Source organism: Stegodyphus dumicola, chromosome 3 (assembly GCF_044657685.1).
Source record: "Stegodyphus dumicola isolate Sdum_Otavi_A_Nest chromosome 3, ASM4465768v1".
Taxonomy (NCBI): domain Eukaryota; kingdom Metazoa; phylum Arthropoda; class Arachnida; order Araneae; family Eresidae; genus Stegodyphus; species Stegodyphus dumicola.
This window is the reverse complement of record NC_140770.1, coordinates 60,504,356-60,520,214: the sequence shown is the minus strand read 5'-3', so window position 1 is coordinate 60,520,214 and position 15,859 is coordinate 60,504,356. Positions and strand designations below refer to the sequence as shown.

The window sequence follows — 15,859 nt, the reverse complement described above, 5'->3', positions numbered from 1 at the left end:
TCTAATTTTTTTTAATTTTTAATAAAATAAAAGTTCCACAAAAAATTAAAACTTGAATATGAATCATAACTAGTTGAATGTACATCCCTTAAAATTTATTTTTAAAAGTACAATTTTTATTATAATTTAATATAAGTACATTTAGAAAAATTACTTGGGGTATTTTACAAAGCAGCTTACCTGTCCAATTAAAGCATGGCCACTTTCTAAGACATGAGCATAATTTGAAAGGAATATTTTTATTTGTTTGATATGTGCTTCTTCAATGCTTTGGAAATGCTAACAAAATATTTAAATAAATTTTACAACTGCATATAATGAAAATGAGAATCAGATTAAAAAATAATAACAATAAATAAATAAGACTGTTCACATTTTCTTCTATGAAATAAAAATTCTAAACTTTATAAATGTGGTCTGTCTGTTTTCTTATACTTTTAGACAATATTCCATACTTTTCCCTTTTATTTTATTTAATTAAAATAGTTTTTTATTTTATATAATTAAAATGGTATAAATAGATTAGTTCATTAATTCAATGTGAATAAAAATATTTAATGTGCTAATATGCATCCAAATTACACATAAAAATTTAACATACTTGGCAAGAAACCATCATTTTCTTCTCAAAATCTTCTCTAATTGTCGTATATTTTTCAATGTATAATTTATATTCTTCACCTAAAAAATTAAATAATTGTTGTCTGTAGTTTGCTAATGCAATGCATGTTATTTCTGCTAAACTACACTTTTAAAAGAGAGGAACTTAATAAAACTGAATTAGAAAGATATTCTCATATCCCCCACCATAACAACAAAGTTACAAATCAAGAAAGAAAAGAATTCTAAATTATTAAAATATTACCTGTAATTCACAATATTACAACAGAAAGAAATCACTTACATGCTTTTTTACACTTTAATTCAGCCTAAAAAATAAATAACAGTAGTTATACAAAGAAGTTAATGCATAAATCAGAAATGATATAATGGTGTTTCAATGTTAATAAAAAGAATAAATTAAATATTTTTAAAGCTTATAAACTGAATTAATAATGTAGTAATACATTGTTATAAATTAAAAGTAAACAGAACTACAGTCAATTAAAAAAATTTTATATACAGATTAAAGAACAAAAGATGTTTTTAAGAGCACCACTTCTAAAACATTAGAATTTGAATAAATGTAGTGAAGATGGATGCTTACTAAGATTTACAATATAGAAAACAATCTCATGCAATAAAAAACTTAGCTCCATAGATATCTTACTTAGCATGACTAAGATTTAAAAGAATTACTTTTTCTAAGTCTTTAATAGAAGCATTTTCTCTTTTTAATTTCTCATATTCTACAGCTCTAGCATTGAAAGCTTCTTTTGCCTAAAATATTTTAAATTACACATTTATGTCGAAATAATACAATACACAAGCAGAAATATAGATGAAACATTAATATGAAATGCACATGATAGATTAGCTCTTGCACAATCTTTTGTAAATAGTAGTATTATTTTCTAGAGAAATACATCATTTATAATGCAATCTGCTACTACCAGATATCTTCACTTATTTAAAGGAGTTTTAAGAAATACAATAGTTTTTGCATGTTTGTTCAAAACTTAAAATCATTAATTTAAGTGAAATAAATGCCTGTATAACAAATTGTAAGCATCAGTAAATTAGCACAGTTAAAGAATCCAAGAAAGCAAAAGTTTATATGACATGAAAATTTCGGCTAAATAGCTGCTAATGATCCCATATTGGCAATATAAAATATAGTGAAAACTGAAGTTTATTAATATTTTCATATACTAAAGTGAAAAATTTAAATGAAGTAATCTTGTTAAACTAAATACTTTAAAAAAAAAAAAACTCAAAAGTTTATTGTAATCTATAACAGAGAAAGAAAGAATTTACATAGTTTTATAATAATTTGTGAAAGAAAGTGAGAATTTGTGCAAATCACTGGACAAGAATGCATTAGTATAAGATTAAGTTTTCCTACTCATGCAGGGCAAAGTTTCTTTATGTATCAACCTCACCATTCAATGCATATTTACTTTAATACGCTGCCTCTGGAATACAAAGAGTTTTATTTTACTGCTTTACTACACATTACTCCATTATAATAATTTTTTTACCACAGTGCATCTGAATTTTCAGAAATTTTTCAATTTTAAAGCAAAATTCATGTGTGAAAGAATAAAATAATCAATTTCGTCAAGTATAGATAAAATGAATACTTATATACATGGTTTTTATACATGGTTTATATACATGGTTTTTACTCATTAATACCTTTTGAAGAGAAATAGTTGTTTGCTGTATACTCTGTACAACATCAGACGTTCCAGACTCCTCTTCTTTACACTATTATGATATAAAGTATGTTTAATTAGTTTAATGAAATTATTTCTATTCACAGAAATAATTATTTAAAAAATGTATGCATAAATATGTAGTGGCCTATGAAAAATTAGCCTGCCTTCAAAACTGGTGCCAAGGTCTTTGAAGGAGCCATAGCCCCTTGCTCTGACAGACAAACAGGTAGGTGTACCTGTCTAAAAACCTGGTGTTGCCAAATCAATTTTCCCCTTTTGTGCCTATTACATCAGAAAGACGGTGTGCATTTTGTTAAATCATCACTGTAGGCAGACTATTTCTTTGTGGACCACCCTGTATTTAACAACAGAAAAAATTATTGAACAGGCTTCTTGTTTATTGGAAAGCTTAACCATTTTAATAAGTCTATTTCATTTTATCATATATCACCAGTAATGATTCTTCAGTTTTTAACATTTAAAATGTTAAAGACTTCATTACAAAGCCAATCTATATTGATTTTGGTCTTACTCTTGGCTGATCTTCTATCAAGAGCATGTTTGATTTCTCTTTCTGACACATGAACTATATAAAAAACCTGTTTCATTTTTCATACTTTGATACATTTCTCAAACTTTAATCATCTATATACTAATAGAAAGTTTATTGCTTTAACAAACATTTTCACAATAAAATACACTGTTGGGAATTAAAATTGCAACACCAGGAAGGAATAATCTGATGAGTTGAAAACCACGTGAAAGAAGAGGCTGGAATATGCAAATGATTAGCATTTCAGCACATTGAGAAGATGCAGGAGAGAGAAACAACATCTGAAGCACTGCATAAAAGAAAAGTTGTGTAGTGAACTTCTCATTCAGTAACTTCTCTTCGTAAGGTCGGAGTGTGCTTAGAATATCGTGTTATGCCTCAAATAGTAAGAAGAAATACCAGCAAATGGTGGAATTCGATAGAGACAGGATCGATGACTATCGAGAGTGTGGATTATCGTTCCATTATATCACCCGATGCATTGATCGACATTCAACTACTGTCATGTGAATATGGAATCAATGGATTACTCAGGGTCATGCTGAACTGCATTTAGGATATCAATGCCCTCCTATGACTAACATTCAAGAGAACAGACATATTGTGAAATCAACCCTGCAAAACAATACAACCACCTCATGGACCTTTAGTCAGGAAAAGGAGATGTTTGCAACACCCCCAGTATCCGCTCGTACGATGCAACGATGTTTGCAGCAGCATGAACTATCAGCATAGCGACCATTACTTCGGCTTCCCTTGACAGTACAGCATAGGTAGGAATGCCGAATCTGGTGCACTGAATGACAAAGCTGGATATAGAAGTGGCACAATGCTGCCTTTTCAGATAGGTCTGGGTTCTGCATGCAGTATTCTGATGGCAATATATGTGTCTGGAGACTCCGAGGAGACAACACATCGCTTCCTTGCATTCAATATCGGCCTAGAGACCCTGCACCTGACATGATAGTTTGGCAGCCATTGGGTACACGACATGCACATCTCTAGTTCCGATTGATGGTAATTTGAATGCAGATTAGTACATTTCTTACATCTTATGTCCAAAGGTTGTGCCTTACCTTCGAGGTCTACAAACACCATCTTCCAACAAGATAATGTAAGACATGTTGTACGGTGTGTTCTGACCTTCCCTGATACACAGGGTCAGTTTGGAAAGAGGGTCGGTTTAAATGTCTAGCAAGTACCAGACCACAACCCAACACACAGGTATTCAATTGCTGCTCTGGCCTGTACTGTTACTAATTGAAAGCATCTGGTCATGGGTTGCTGAGACACCCCTCTCCAGCTAATACATTTGATGAAATGTGGCATAGACTTGAAGCAACATGGAACGAGTTGCCCGTTACTGTGCATTCAAGTTCAGGTCAACTCTACACCTAACTAGGTAAGGGCCATTTTAGCTGCTAGGGGTGACAGCTGTTTCTACTAATTCTGCACCCCTGTAAACCCCCAAGCTGGTTACAAATTTAATCATTTTGTCTTACGCCATTGTTTATATACAATAAATATCTTTTTTTGTATTTGTTTTCCTTCATGGTGTTGTGGTTTTAATGGCCAGCAGTGTAAAAAGGGTGGTATTCTCTTTATGAATTCCCTTGGAATCTTTACAAAATATATTATGTATAATTTCATAATTACATCAGCATATGAAACATTTTTCCCACTAGTAATTTCTAAAAAGTTTTACAATAAATGCTATTATTTTAATATTTAAATAAATTTTTGTAAAATGAATATACATGGCAACCAATATGTATGAAAAAAAGAAACACTAAAAGTAATTATTTTATCTGTAATTTACTAGAGAATAAAAAAAAAACTACCACATCAATTAAAATCTTTACATTTAAATAAAGGATTCTAATCTAGTCCATACCTGAGCTGACTTAGCAAAACCATAGACATTTAGGTTTTTACAGCCCTCTGAGACTCATTCACTCAAATACTCATTCACTCAAAAATACTTAAAAATACTTAATATTTATTTGTTTACTTTATTAAACATTTCTTTCAATGTAAGTTGTTTAAGATGCTTCCACAAAAAATTCAAAATTCCCTTTTTCTTGTGTCATATATAGTGGACTTTCCAATGCCATACTTCTCGCATAATTTTTAGCACTTACATAAACTCATTCACTCAAAAATGATAATAAATTTGCCAAAATGTGGGTTCCTACTTTAGCAGTAACCATATGTTAAGCTAGTGCTGTACCAACTGATGTACAGCACCTCTCCCGTATTAAAATCACTCCCGGTCCAAACATATCTAAGTTTATTAGCAGCTTATTAACAGATGGTAATTTATATATTAAAAATTGAGATATTAGCTTTAAACTTATCTAGTAAGATAATACCTACTTCAATAATAAATACCTAAAAGAATAATAAAAATTTAACTATTAATAAAACAAAAGTTAATCTATTTAGGTCGTACAGAAATGAATGAAACAAATGCTGCCATAAAGCAGAAAACAATTTATTAACAAAAACCCAATAGTACATCAGTTATAAATAATCCCCGCAAATGTCAATACACTTCTACCATCTGGCTGGGAGATCCCGAAGGGCTTTGGTAAACCAGTCTGTGGGGGATTGGGGCACTACTTATAGACAATTGCATGCAATTCAGCAGAAGATTCACCATGTTGGCCCCTGACTGCATCCTATATGTTGTCAAGCAAGACATAGTCCGAGGTCCAAAATCCACTCACTTTGCACACACATTTGTAGAAGGAAGGAAAAAGTCTGAAGTCACAAATTTTGTCACTAACTTCAGAAAGCCTGAAGTGAGGAAAACTGAAATGGAACACCAAAGCTAAACGTATCTTTGAATTGAGTATCATGAATAAAAATTTCTCATACTTAAATGGTTTATTTAATACAAAATAGATAATTAATTTATTTGAATACATGTTCAGCTCAAATTTTAAATGTTTATAACAGCTAAGATAAATATCCATTTTTTTTATAATATGAGGACAATTTATTTTCAACAAAAATTTCAAACTTAATTTTGTGTACAGTTCGGTTTAGTCTTGGTTAAAAATCTTCCTATTCAATCTCTATTATTCTAAATCATAACAAATTTAACATTAAAGAGGCATACTAATTACTAAAATGAATAAAAGATAAAAAATTTTAATAAGCATTTCTTAAGTGAGAGTCAAATTAACAATTTCATTCTTTATAAAAAATTCTTACCAACTTATGCCTTTTGTGCTGATCCTCTGAATATTTTATAACATCTTTAATAAGCTCTTGGAATCTCTGAACCATTTGCATATGTAATGTTGCTAATTTTTCAGTGGAAGTCTTTAAAATTAGCCATAATGGAGCAAAACTCCTACGTGGAAAGAAAAAATAATTTTACAATTATAAAAAGAATGGGATATCAGAGTAAAATGAGTGTAGCATTTTATAATAAATTTGAATCTGAAGAGATCATTTAAAACAATAGTTCATATAACCTTCTTGCAAAATGTTGGAATAATGGCAATTTCGAAAATTTCTAAGACAAAGAAAACTAGAAGTTTACCTATTCACAGCACACATTTTAATAAATCTCTCATAAAATGGGGAAGGGAAAATTTCACAATGACATTATGATAAAAGTTCTTTATTTTAATAGTTAACACTGGGTCAGCTGAAAAGTTCTTTGATTTTTCAAATCAAGGCATATTTTCTTCTAATTAATTTGTTACTGCTGATTAAGAGTGACTTTGATTGAGGCAGATACTTAAATATTTTCCTTCTGCTCGTGTTGCATAATTCTAGCATGAGCTGTGGCACAATTTTTATTTCAATTCAGGCCAAAGAACAGAAAACTTAAAAGTTCATTTTCATCATATACTGCTCTTTTATATTTAAAAAAAGGGGAAAAAGTTAACCAGATTGCTTGTAAAATTTGTGTTATACAGTACAAAGTCTGTAATTCGGACTCGTCGGGACTTCGGCAATTCCGGATTAGGGTTTTTTCCAGATTACAAATCATCAATTTAAATCTGGTAAGATGGCATGCAAAAATTGTACAATTAAAAATATGAAATCGAATATGAAATGATGATTTACAAAAAAAAAAAAAAAAAAAAAAAAAAAAACTTAATATTTATTTGTTTACTTTATTAAACATTTCTTTCAATGTAAGTTGTTTAAGATGCTTCCACAAAAAATTCAAAATTTCCTTTTTCTTGTGTCATATATAGTGGACTTTCCAATGCCATACTTCTTGCATAATTTTTAGACGGATAGGCCTTTATGTTTAAGATGCTTCCACAAAAAATTCAAAATTTCCTTTTTCTTGTGTCATATATAGTGGACTTTCCAATGCCATACTTCTCGCATAATTTTTAGGCGGATAGGCCTTTATCCATTTTTTGCAGCAATTCCACTTTTTGTTTAATGGACATCGAAACATGCTTTCGCTTTGTAGATCCTTTGGCAGCTCCAGAATTGAAAACTCTTTTTGACATAATCGAAAGTTCAAGCTTAATTTTTATAAATTGTTCTAAATCTGCAAAAAAAAAAAAAAAAAAAAAATAAGCTGGATCTAATCAGAAGATTAAGGAACGGCACAATCTGCAACATTAACTGAAATGCCTTAGATAATTTTAGCCTAGCTTATACCGTCCATTATACATTAAAAGCACATGCATAAAGTTTATAGCTCTGAGGTCCGGATTCTGGACGTCCAGATTACAGACTTTGTACTGTATATGCTTAAAATACTTTTTCTGATGGGACAGTTTGATGGCTGTTTGAGAAGTGAGGAAATTTCAATCTCAAAGATTATGCTTGATCTAGATGTCCATCCTCTGTAAACAAAGACCTATTAAAAAACACTCACTGAACATCCATGCTATATAGTTCAGAATTATAAGACAAGCCAAATATCCTCCTCCCCAAAAAATAGAATACATGACCATGTAAAGAACACTAGGTATGTAAACCACTATGGTGTAGGGGTACTCAATACCTCAACAGAGCAGAATATGCTTGCATGAGTTTCTCAGCATGTTTATTGCTGAGAAGAAATTAAGAAGTTTCTTTTTGTTAAATGGCTTGTTACTGGAGAAAAAGAGTTGATCTTAGGGTCATGTGATAAGCCAATACAGCTTCCTTTAAGCTTTGTTCATAGCAGTTTCTTAAACTGTAGGTTGCTGGACCTGCAGCAGGGGGTAGCCAAAACTTTTAGCAGTTTTGATATTTCTTTAACTTATTATAATAATTTTACAATTATCAAATATTTTTATACAATGTATCTGAAAATAGATAAAGGCAATACAGACAAATCAAAAACGAAAAGGTTTTGACGCATTCTTTTTATAACATAAACATTTGTTTTACTTGCTTTGCACATGATGCTGTCATTTCATCTGTTACTTATTTAAAATTTTCATGTTGTTCTATATCTTAAAATTAGAAATTAAAGTTAATGACCTAAAACTGCAATAGTGTATTACAGTACAAGTGAAAAAATTGACAGTTTCACTCATGCATGTGTTGGATTTGCACAATGCTTATGGGGTCCTACAAACTTTTCGTAAATATTATGGGGCTCCTGGGGTCACGGAAAAAATCTCGGTGATAAAAAGGGGTCACGAATAAAAAACGTTTAAGAAGCCCTGGTTCACATGATGGTTTTAAAATCATAAGAGGTATAAGAAGAGCTTACCTGATAAGCAACTATACCTTGTTCTGTCAAAAAAAAAAAAACTGTTTTACGGTTTAAAGTCCTATGACAACAAATGGCTGCATCCCAAAAATGAATGCTGCAATGTAACAAATGCCCAAGAATGGCGTTAGTGTGCCCCATGAGGGTGCTCTTCCATAGATGGTTAGTGCAGTGGGAGTGATACCATTTTTGCACAAGGCAATGTTTTGATGCCCCCTGCATTTGTTTCTGTCTGTCTGCATCATCACAAAAACGTAATCCTTTGCATATGTTGAGAATATACAGAAGTGTATACTATGGATTGTTGCCACCAAATAAGGTAATAAATTCAGAAAAATATGGTTCTCAAATGGCAGTTTTAAAATCAGACATTGAAACGAAATACCCAAAACCAACCAATGGTTAAGATAAGATATACTTGCATTATGAGAATGCTCAGTCCCATATATTGATAAATATCAGGCAAAGATTTATCGGTAGGGTAGTATTTTTCATGTTATCCTCCATATTTACCAGATTTTATCATTTCGGAATTTCAGTTCTTCAGGTCAATTCAAAATTGTTTGAACAGCACGAAGTTCGCTTCTTTGGAGACTATCAAATAGCACCTTGGTTAACTTCTTTACAAATACATTAAATGACTTTTTTTAAAAGAAATTTTTCAACTTTGGAGCGATAGCAAAAGGTCATAGAGCCAAACAGTGCTTATGCAATTCAATGTAATTTTATGTTTTTGCATTGCCTCATTTAAATTTATTATCAAAAGCATGCAGAACTTTCCAGAAGACCCAATACAAATTATGAAAAGCTCGTATTAAACAAAAATATTTAAAATATTCTAATAATAGCATACAATGCATAAAAGATGCAGTTGAATTTAAAATAAAAACATGATTATCATTTTTTACACTAATTTTCACTAGCTGCATATGAAGAACTTATTCTTCATTATGAAAACTTTTACTATTTTAATATCTTTAGTGGAAACAAATTATATCAATAATATAAATATTGCAAATATGTTTACAAGAAGATAACTCTTTATCAAAACATATTTCAGAAGTTTTGGAGATGCTAGCATACAGATTACTTCTAATGGTTAGGAGTTATGAAAAATAATGACTTAATAAAAAAAATCAGCCATCATTAACAGTAGTCTAATGAATTCAGAGACTTAAAAAAAAAAGACATCTGTATTATAATGCAGAAATGAAAACTTCAATAGTTAATAAAATGTCCTAGTTCTAAAAATTTCCAATTACTTTCAAATTTATTCGTCGAGAAAACATAATTTCAGAGTAGGATATTAAATGCAATTACTAAGGCATACTAAAAAGGCTTCATAAAAAGGAATACCATTGAACATATGCTGCATCCAGATAAGATAGTCAAAAAAATAATAATAATATCAACTTAAAAAAGATCTATAGCATATACTTTTAGCATATGTTACTGCAAAGAGAAATCTTAACACTTTTTAAAATCTTTTTATTTGTCCCTTTCATGCATATGCAAACTCTATTCATTGCATACATTAACCCTTTCACCATCCTCTCCTGTCCACAAAAATTTCCTCCCAGTGGTCGTCTGTTTTTCGTAGCGTGTAATGTTGCTTTCTCTGTACAACATAACTTTTCATACATGACTTTCATAGTGGATCAATGTCAATGAATAGTAAGTAAAATTATAAGGAAATAAAGCATAATGGAAAAATAATAATATCTCTGCTTATTTCTAACAGCAGGATAATTTGATAACATCTGATCCAGGCGGTCGACTCCTCCCATTTTGTTGTAATCTTTTACAATTATTCGGTTTTTTTTTTGGTTTTTTTTTCAGTTCTTTTTCATGTTTCAACATCAATTATTGAGTTATTATGGACTGTACTCATCAAACGTATATCCTTCTTGTCTTTCCAATTAATTCACAACCTCATTTTTCTCTTTTTCTGCTGAGTAGACGTTGAAGCCATCTCTCACTGTCTTGTATCTTATGTAAAATGGCGTGAATATTCATAAAACCCGGGGCAAATTCAATTAGAAATAGAATGCCTGATTAGGGCTACCCTCTAGGAGGTATTAGAACAAACAAAAATAAAAACTCAAACAAGTAAACATTTAGAAAATGTTTAAAAGTTTTAAAATGTAGAAGAACGCTTGAGGCGCATTACGGCCGCCCTGAGGAAGTTTCACTTGAACGCGCTAGACACGTTATGGACGCCATAACAAAAAAACAAGATGTTAGTACTGCAGCACCAGTTCAGATGAGCAGCGGCTAGCAAAATTACTGCTCTTAGACCAAAATATGAGAGACAATCTTCATCACCTGAGAACACTTCGGGAAAAATAAACAGGGAAATTTATGACAAAGTTACAAATAACTTAAACCTTTTCCTGACCATCAGATTTAACTTCACAGATTAATCTCTAGTGGGCATATGAAATATACCTCTTGTGTTTGACTTTTGAGAAAAAATTTAGGAAAAGCAAACTTCTCATGTGTAGTGCCGCTGCTGATAAACAGCATGCTGATGTTTTCGATAAAATTTCACTCACAAGGTTAGCAAATTTTTGTTTATTTCCATTTTAATTTTAGCACATGATAAAATTTTAAAATATATACAAAATTTTCAAAGAGTTTTATTCGAATCCTTCAATCCTCATTTCACAGAGTAAGACATTCTCTTTTATTTTAGACAACTCATTATAGAAAGTGTGTGGCTCTGGAAGAGCCATTTTTTGTAGATTCCCATAAATCGGATATTATGAAAAGCACGAAAAGTAAAAAAGCGCATGTACGATCAAGATAAATAAGATGTAATCAGTGATTTAATCGATATGGTTATATGAACTAAACAGTGCCTCATAGATATTGTACACATTGAATTGGTCTGATGCCACATAATTAAATGAAATGGGGGGAGGGAACTAATAAATAAAAGAAGGAAGAATAAATAAACGATTTTGTGTTTTTTCTGTATGAACGTTATATTTAATAATCAAATTTGCCAAAGTGTCATAAATCGGCAGCAGCCGTTGCCGCTGATCCTTTTTTTTTTTTTTTTTGGGTTCTGCATATAAGTTGACCCCTTACTTTGAAGTTCAATTTTCTCCCCCTTAAAATTTCCAACTTATATGCAGGTATATATGGTATTTGTCATCTAAACCTTCGTCATAATAGCATTTTGTGAGTTTTTGCTTTACTTTTACCATGCATATGAAAATATTTTATACTGTTTTTACATATAATTGATTTTCATGCAAAACAAAATTATAAAAATATCAAACATGGTATATTTTAAAAATAAAAATCAAAGAAAAGAGAACAAGGGTGGATTTGACGTGACGGTTGGTTTTAGAAATGATGGCAGTTCTTTATGAAAATGGCCAGAGGTGAAGCTATTTGTGACATTTGATATTTACTTATTTATTACTACTTGTTTATTTATGGGAAGCTTATTTTCATTTGAAATAAGGACAATTTCCCATAGTAAACACATTTCATTTGTACTTAATTTTGAATTGATTATTAACACTCCTTCCAAAAAGCACATATTTATATAGCATATCATAAAATGGCAGAAAAATGAAATAGTTACATCTAAAAATTATATATATATATCATGCCTATGTTAACAGCTCGCAAAACTATTAATTATAATATATATATATATATATATATATATATTAATTTAAAGGTTTCTCACACATACCCTTGGGTACAGCAGTTGCTAGCATGTTTTGCCAATTTTGTTAAAAGCTTAGAATTAGTTTCTTCTATGACTGACCTAAAAAAAAAAAAAAAAAAAAAAATTAGAAAGTTTACATTGCAGTTAAAAAAAAAATTTAATAACTTTTAAGAAAATAGCTGTAAAATTTTATAAATACTTTTCACCTTACCTTTCCTTAAAAAATTCAGCTAAATCCTTTGTTACAACATAACCATATTTCATGTTACGGTAGAGTACATCAAATCCATTATTTCCTTCACCCTGTAATAAAAAATAGTCTTAGATAAAATATAACAATAATTTGTTCTCATTTTTAATAAATATCAAGTCTTCCTTTTAATTTTATAATTCTCCATTCATGTCTAACATTAGTAAAATCCTTACATATTTATAATTCTGAAAACTTGAAATAATGTAAACTGAATAGGTAATGATGGGAATTTGAAGTGATCATCTTGTAATACACCGCTAAAAGTAATTAATTAACAAGTATCTCATGAAACTTTACAAAAACTTCAATGATTTAACACTTTGATGTATAAAGATGGAAGTAAAATATACATTAAGTGTCATCATCATAACTTTTCTATCATTTTTTACTTCCTCATGCATTGGATCTTCAACTTCTACCAGAGTAGCAACTTCACGACCTCCTAAAAGCTGATCATTCTCATCTTGCCCCATTCACAAATCATAATATGAATAATATATTTGCTCAGCCTTGTTAAATCTATTAGTCTAGATCTCTTCTAGGTATTTGCTCAGCCTTGTTAAATCTATTAGTCTAGACCTCTTCTAGGTATTTCTTCAATTCATTGTCACATGTTAATTTTCTTCTGGAATGAATTACTAAAACAGGCTGAAAATCATCCAGAAGTTTGGTAATCTACTCCACTGCAGCCAAATAAGATAATGTTGATTCTTTTCCCCCAAACCATGAAAAAGTACTGATGAAGCAATACACGATGTTGCCAAAAAGAATTTACATGGCAGCCCTTGATATCACCAAAAAGTATTTATTGATAATCCAGGTATGCATGTAGCACACAAGTTTGAGCATATGTAGATTTGCACTTTTGAAATTCAATGGTCATTTCTCTAATTAATATTTTTGCATTAAATACATTTTTTGTTGCTGTAATGAACTGTTATAGAAAATGCCTTTTATTTTCTTTACACAGGAGAGTGCAATGAAATTTCAATTGTTACTGGGCAATCATGATTGTGGGTGGTATGCAATGCCAAGGCTATGCAATATTCCAATTTTATTTACTTACTTATTTATTTTTTAGTGAAAACAGATGGCTACGTACATAGGGAGAACAATAGTGCAAAAAAAATACAGATGGATTTCTTGAAAAATGTGTCATGTTTAGCACTTGATATATCATTGAAATTTATGTAAAGATATTCAAATAAGCGTTTGTCTTCAGTCTCTAGTGTGTTCCCAACCTTTTGATGGGGCTCTGAATAATCAGAAAATACCAAAATACTTTTATGTGCACAATGAATGTAAACAGCTTTTTGATTTGTGCCTATTAATTGTAAAATTACAGACAACATAAAAATAATCTTAATAGTTTTTTATTAGACACAGCAGAAAATTAACTGTTCCATACAAGGAATATGCATCATGCTGAAATGAACCATAAAGTACTAACTCGCAAATTAAAATAATAGAGTTTAATAAACTGTGATGAACACGCATGCGCAATTTAGCCAAACGGCACGCAACAACTCTCTTTCGCATGACTTACATTAGAAGAGAAGAGACTCATAGTAAGGAAGTAACAAAAGCAACCAGCTGTATGCCAGCCTACTAATGATGCATATGGTTCTATTTTTGTGTTAACTATTTGTTTCATTTGTGTGTTAATAAAGTGTTGGTGCCATTAAATGGCCGGTTTTGGTGCCGGTGTTATATGCAGTGCTCAAATTACATTTGCATCACAATTAAGCAGGAAATATATATATCCAGAGCTCACGGAGAAGCAATATATGACATAAACATGCTAACTTTGATTCACTTATTAAATGCATATTTATTTTTTTCCATAGTACTATGCACTGATAAAAAATTATGACCATCCATACATTTTTCACTGAAATCACCCAAATGATATAATGGGCATGTGAATAAGTGGGAATGGTATTTAACTGCTTGAGAAGGTAAGGATTCATTCTGGCATTTACTTTTGTGAGTGACGGGAAAGGCTGTTGTTCTAAGCGAATTTGATAGACAGCAGATTGTAATGGCCCAAAGACTTGGAACAAATATCTCCGAAACTGTACAAAGGTCGGTTGTTCACAATATTGCTGTTGTTAGTATTTATGCAGAGCAGATAAATGACGGTGAAACCAGCAGTAGACACAGTGTTTGTCATCCACGCACCATCAGAGAAAAAAGACGTCAGAGAACATCCCACATGGTACAACAAAATCAGTGCCAGATAGTGGCTCAGCTGACAGCCCAATACAATGAAGATTCAAGTGCCAGTGTTTCAAAACTCAAAAGTTCAGCAGATACTGTTGGATACTGGACTGTGACACAGATGTTCCACTCATGTGCCTCAGTTGACCAAGTGTCATCATCAACTACGCCTACAGTTGTTTAGGAAACATTGAGACTGGGCCATGGATAAGTGGCAGACAGTTCCCTGGCTGGATTAAATCACAATTTTTCATCCCTCACATTGATGGTTGTGTCAGGGTACATTGTCTTCCAGGCGAACAGTTGCTCCCCTCCTGTAGAGCAGGTCAGGCACAGGCTGATATTGACATATTCTTTGGGAGGGGGTGTTCCCACGGATGGCTCTGGGACCCTAAATTCTGATAGAACAGATTATGAAAGCTGCAGAGTATGTGAACGTAATTGCGGATAAGTTGCACCCTTACATGGCATCTGTCTTCTCAACTAGAAATGGAATCTTCTAGCATGCCAATGCCCCATGTCAAAGGGCTTGATTTGCATTGGAGTGGTTCAAGGAGCATAATGATAAATTCCAATTGATGACCAGGCCACCTAACTCACTGGATCTTAAGAGCATATTTGGGATATCATGGAGCAGCAGCTCAGAGCTCAACAACCAACATATCGGAATATCTCCAAGTTATGTAACCACTGCTTAGACATTTGGTACAACCCATCTCCATCATCTACCATGAACTTGTGGCATTCATGTCAAGGCCACTTGCAGCTATTTAGCAGGCCAAAAGTTGTGCAATGCATTATCGAGCAGGTGGTCAAAATGTTTTGGCTCTTCAGTGTATTTTATAATATATTGCTATACAGTCATTGTGTGCTTCGCCTTCTTTAAAAATCAACTAATCCAATCAGCTTTTAATTGTTTCTTGAATTATTTCTACGATCTGAATACTGCAGAACATAATTCAATGCATTTTATCCATAATGTGTACAAAATAACTAATTTCTTTTATGGTTCAAGAATTTGACACTTCTTACTATCTATCACACTGAAAGAGTATTTATTTAGAGTATTAGAGACTTTCTAGAAGAATATTAGGCATCCTTAGGTCAGTCAGTTTTTTAAGACAAGGGAACTCAA

The 15,859-nt window shown here is 31.5% G+C and overlaps 1 protein-coding gene across 8 annotated transcripts in view; it reads right to left on the bottom strand.

Annotated features, from left to right (window-relative positions):
* LOC118185800 (F-BAR domain only protein 2) overlaps positions 1–15,859 on the bottom strand; it is a 115,795-nt gene that overhangs the window by 85,650 nt on the left and 14,286 nt on the right. For 7 of the 8 annotated variants that reach the window (XM_035355709.2, XM_085812942.1, XM_085812943.1 and 4 more), the window contains exons 2-9: positions 12,463–12,554; positions 12,276–12,350; positions 6,094–6,235; positions 2,299–2,370; positions 1,300–1,380; positions 905–929; positions 602–681; positions 181–279 (exon numbers count right to left, since the gene is read on the bottom strand). In XM_035355709.2, coding sequence (XP_035211600.1) covers positions 181–279; positions 602–681; positions 905–929; positions 1,300–1,380; positions 2,299–2,370; positions 6,094–6,235; positions 12,276–12,350; positions 12,463–12,554 — 666 coding nt within the window. The remainder of the gene's footprint in view (positions 1–180; positions 280–601; positions 682–904; positions 930–1,299; positions 1,381–2,298; positions 2,371–6,093; positions 6,236–12,275; positions 12,351–12,462; positions 12,555–15,859) is intronic. The other variant, XM_085812945.1, reaches the window with a different exon arrangement.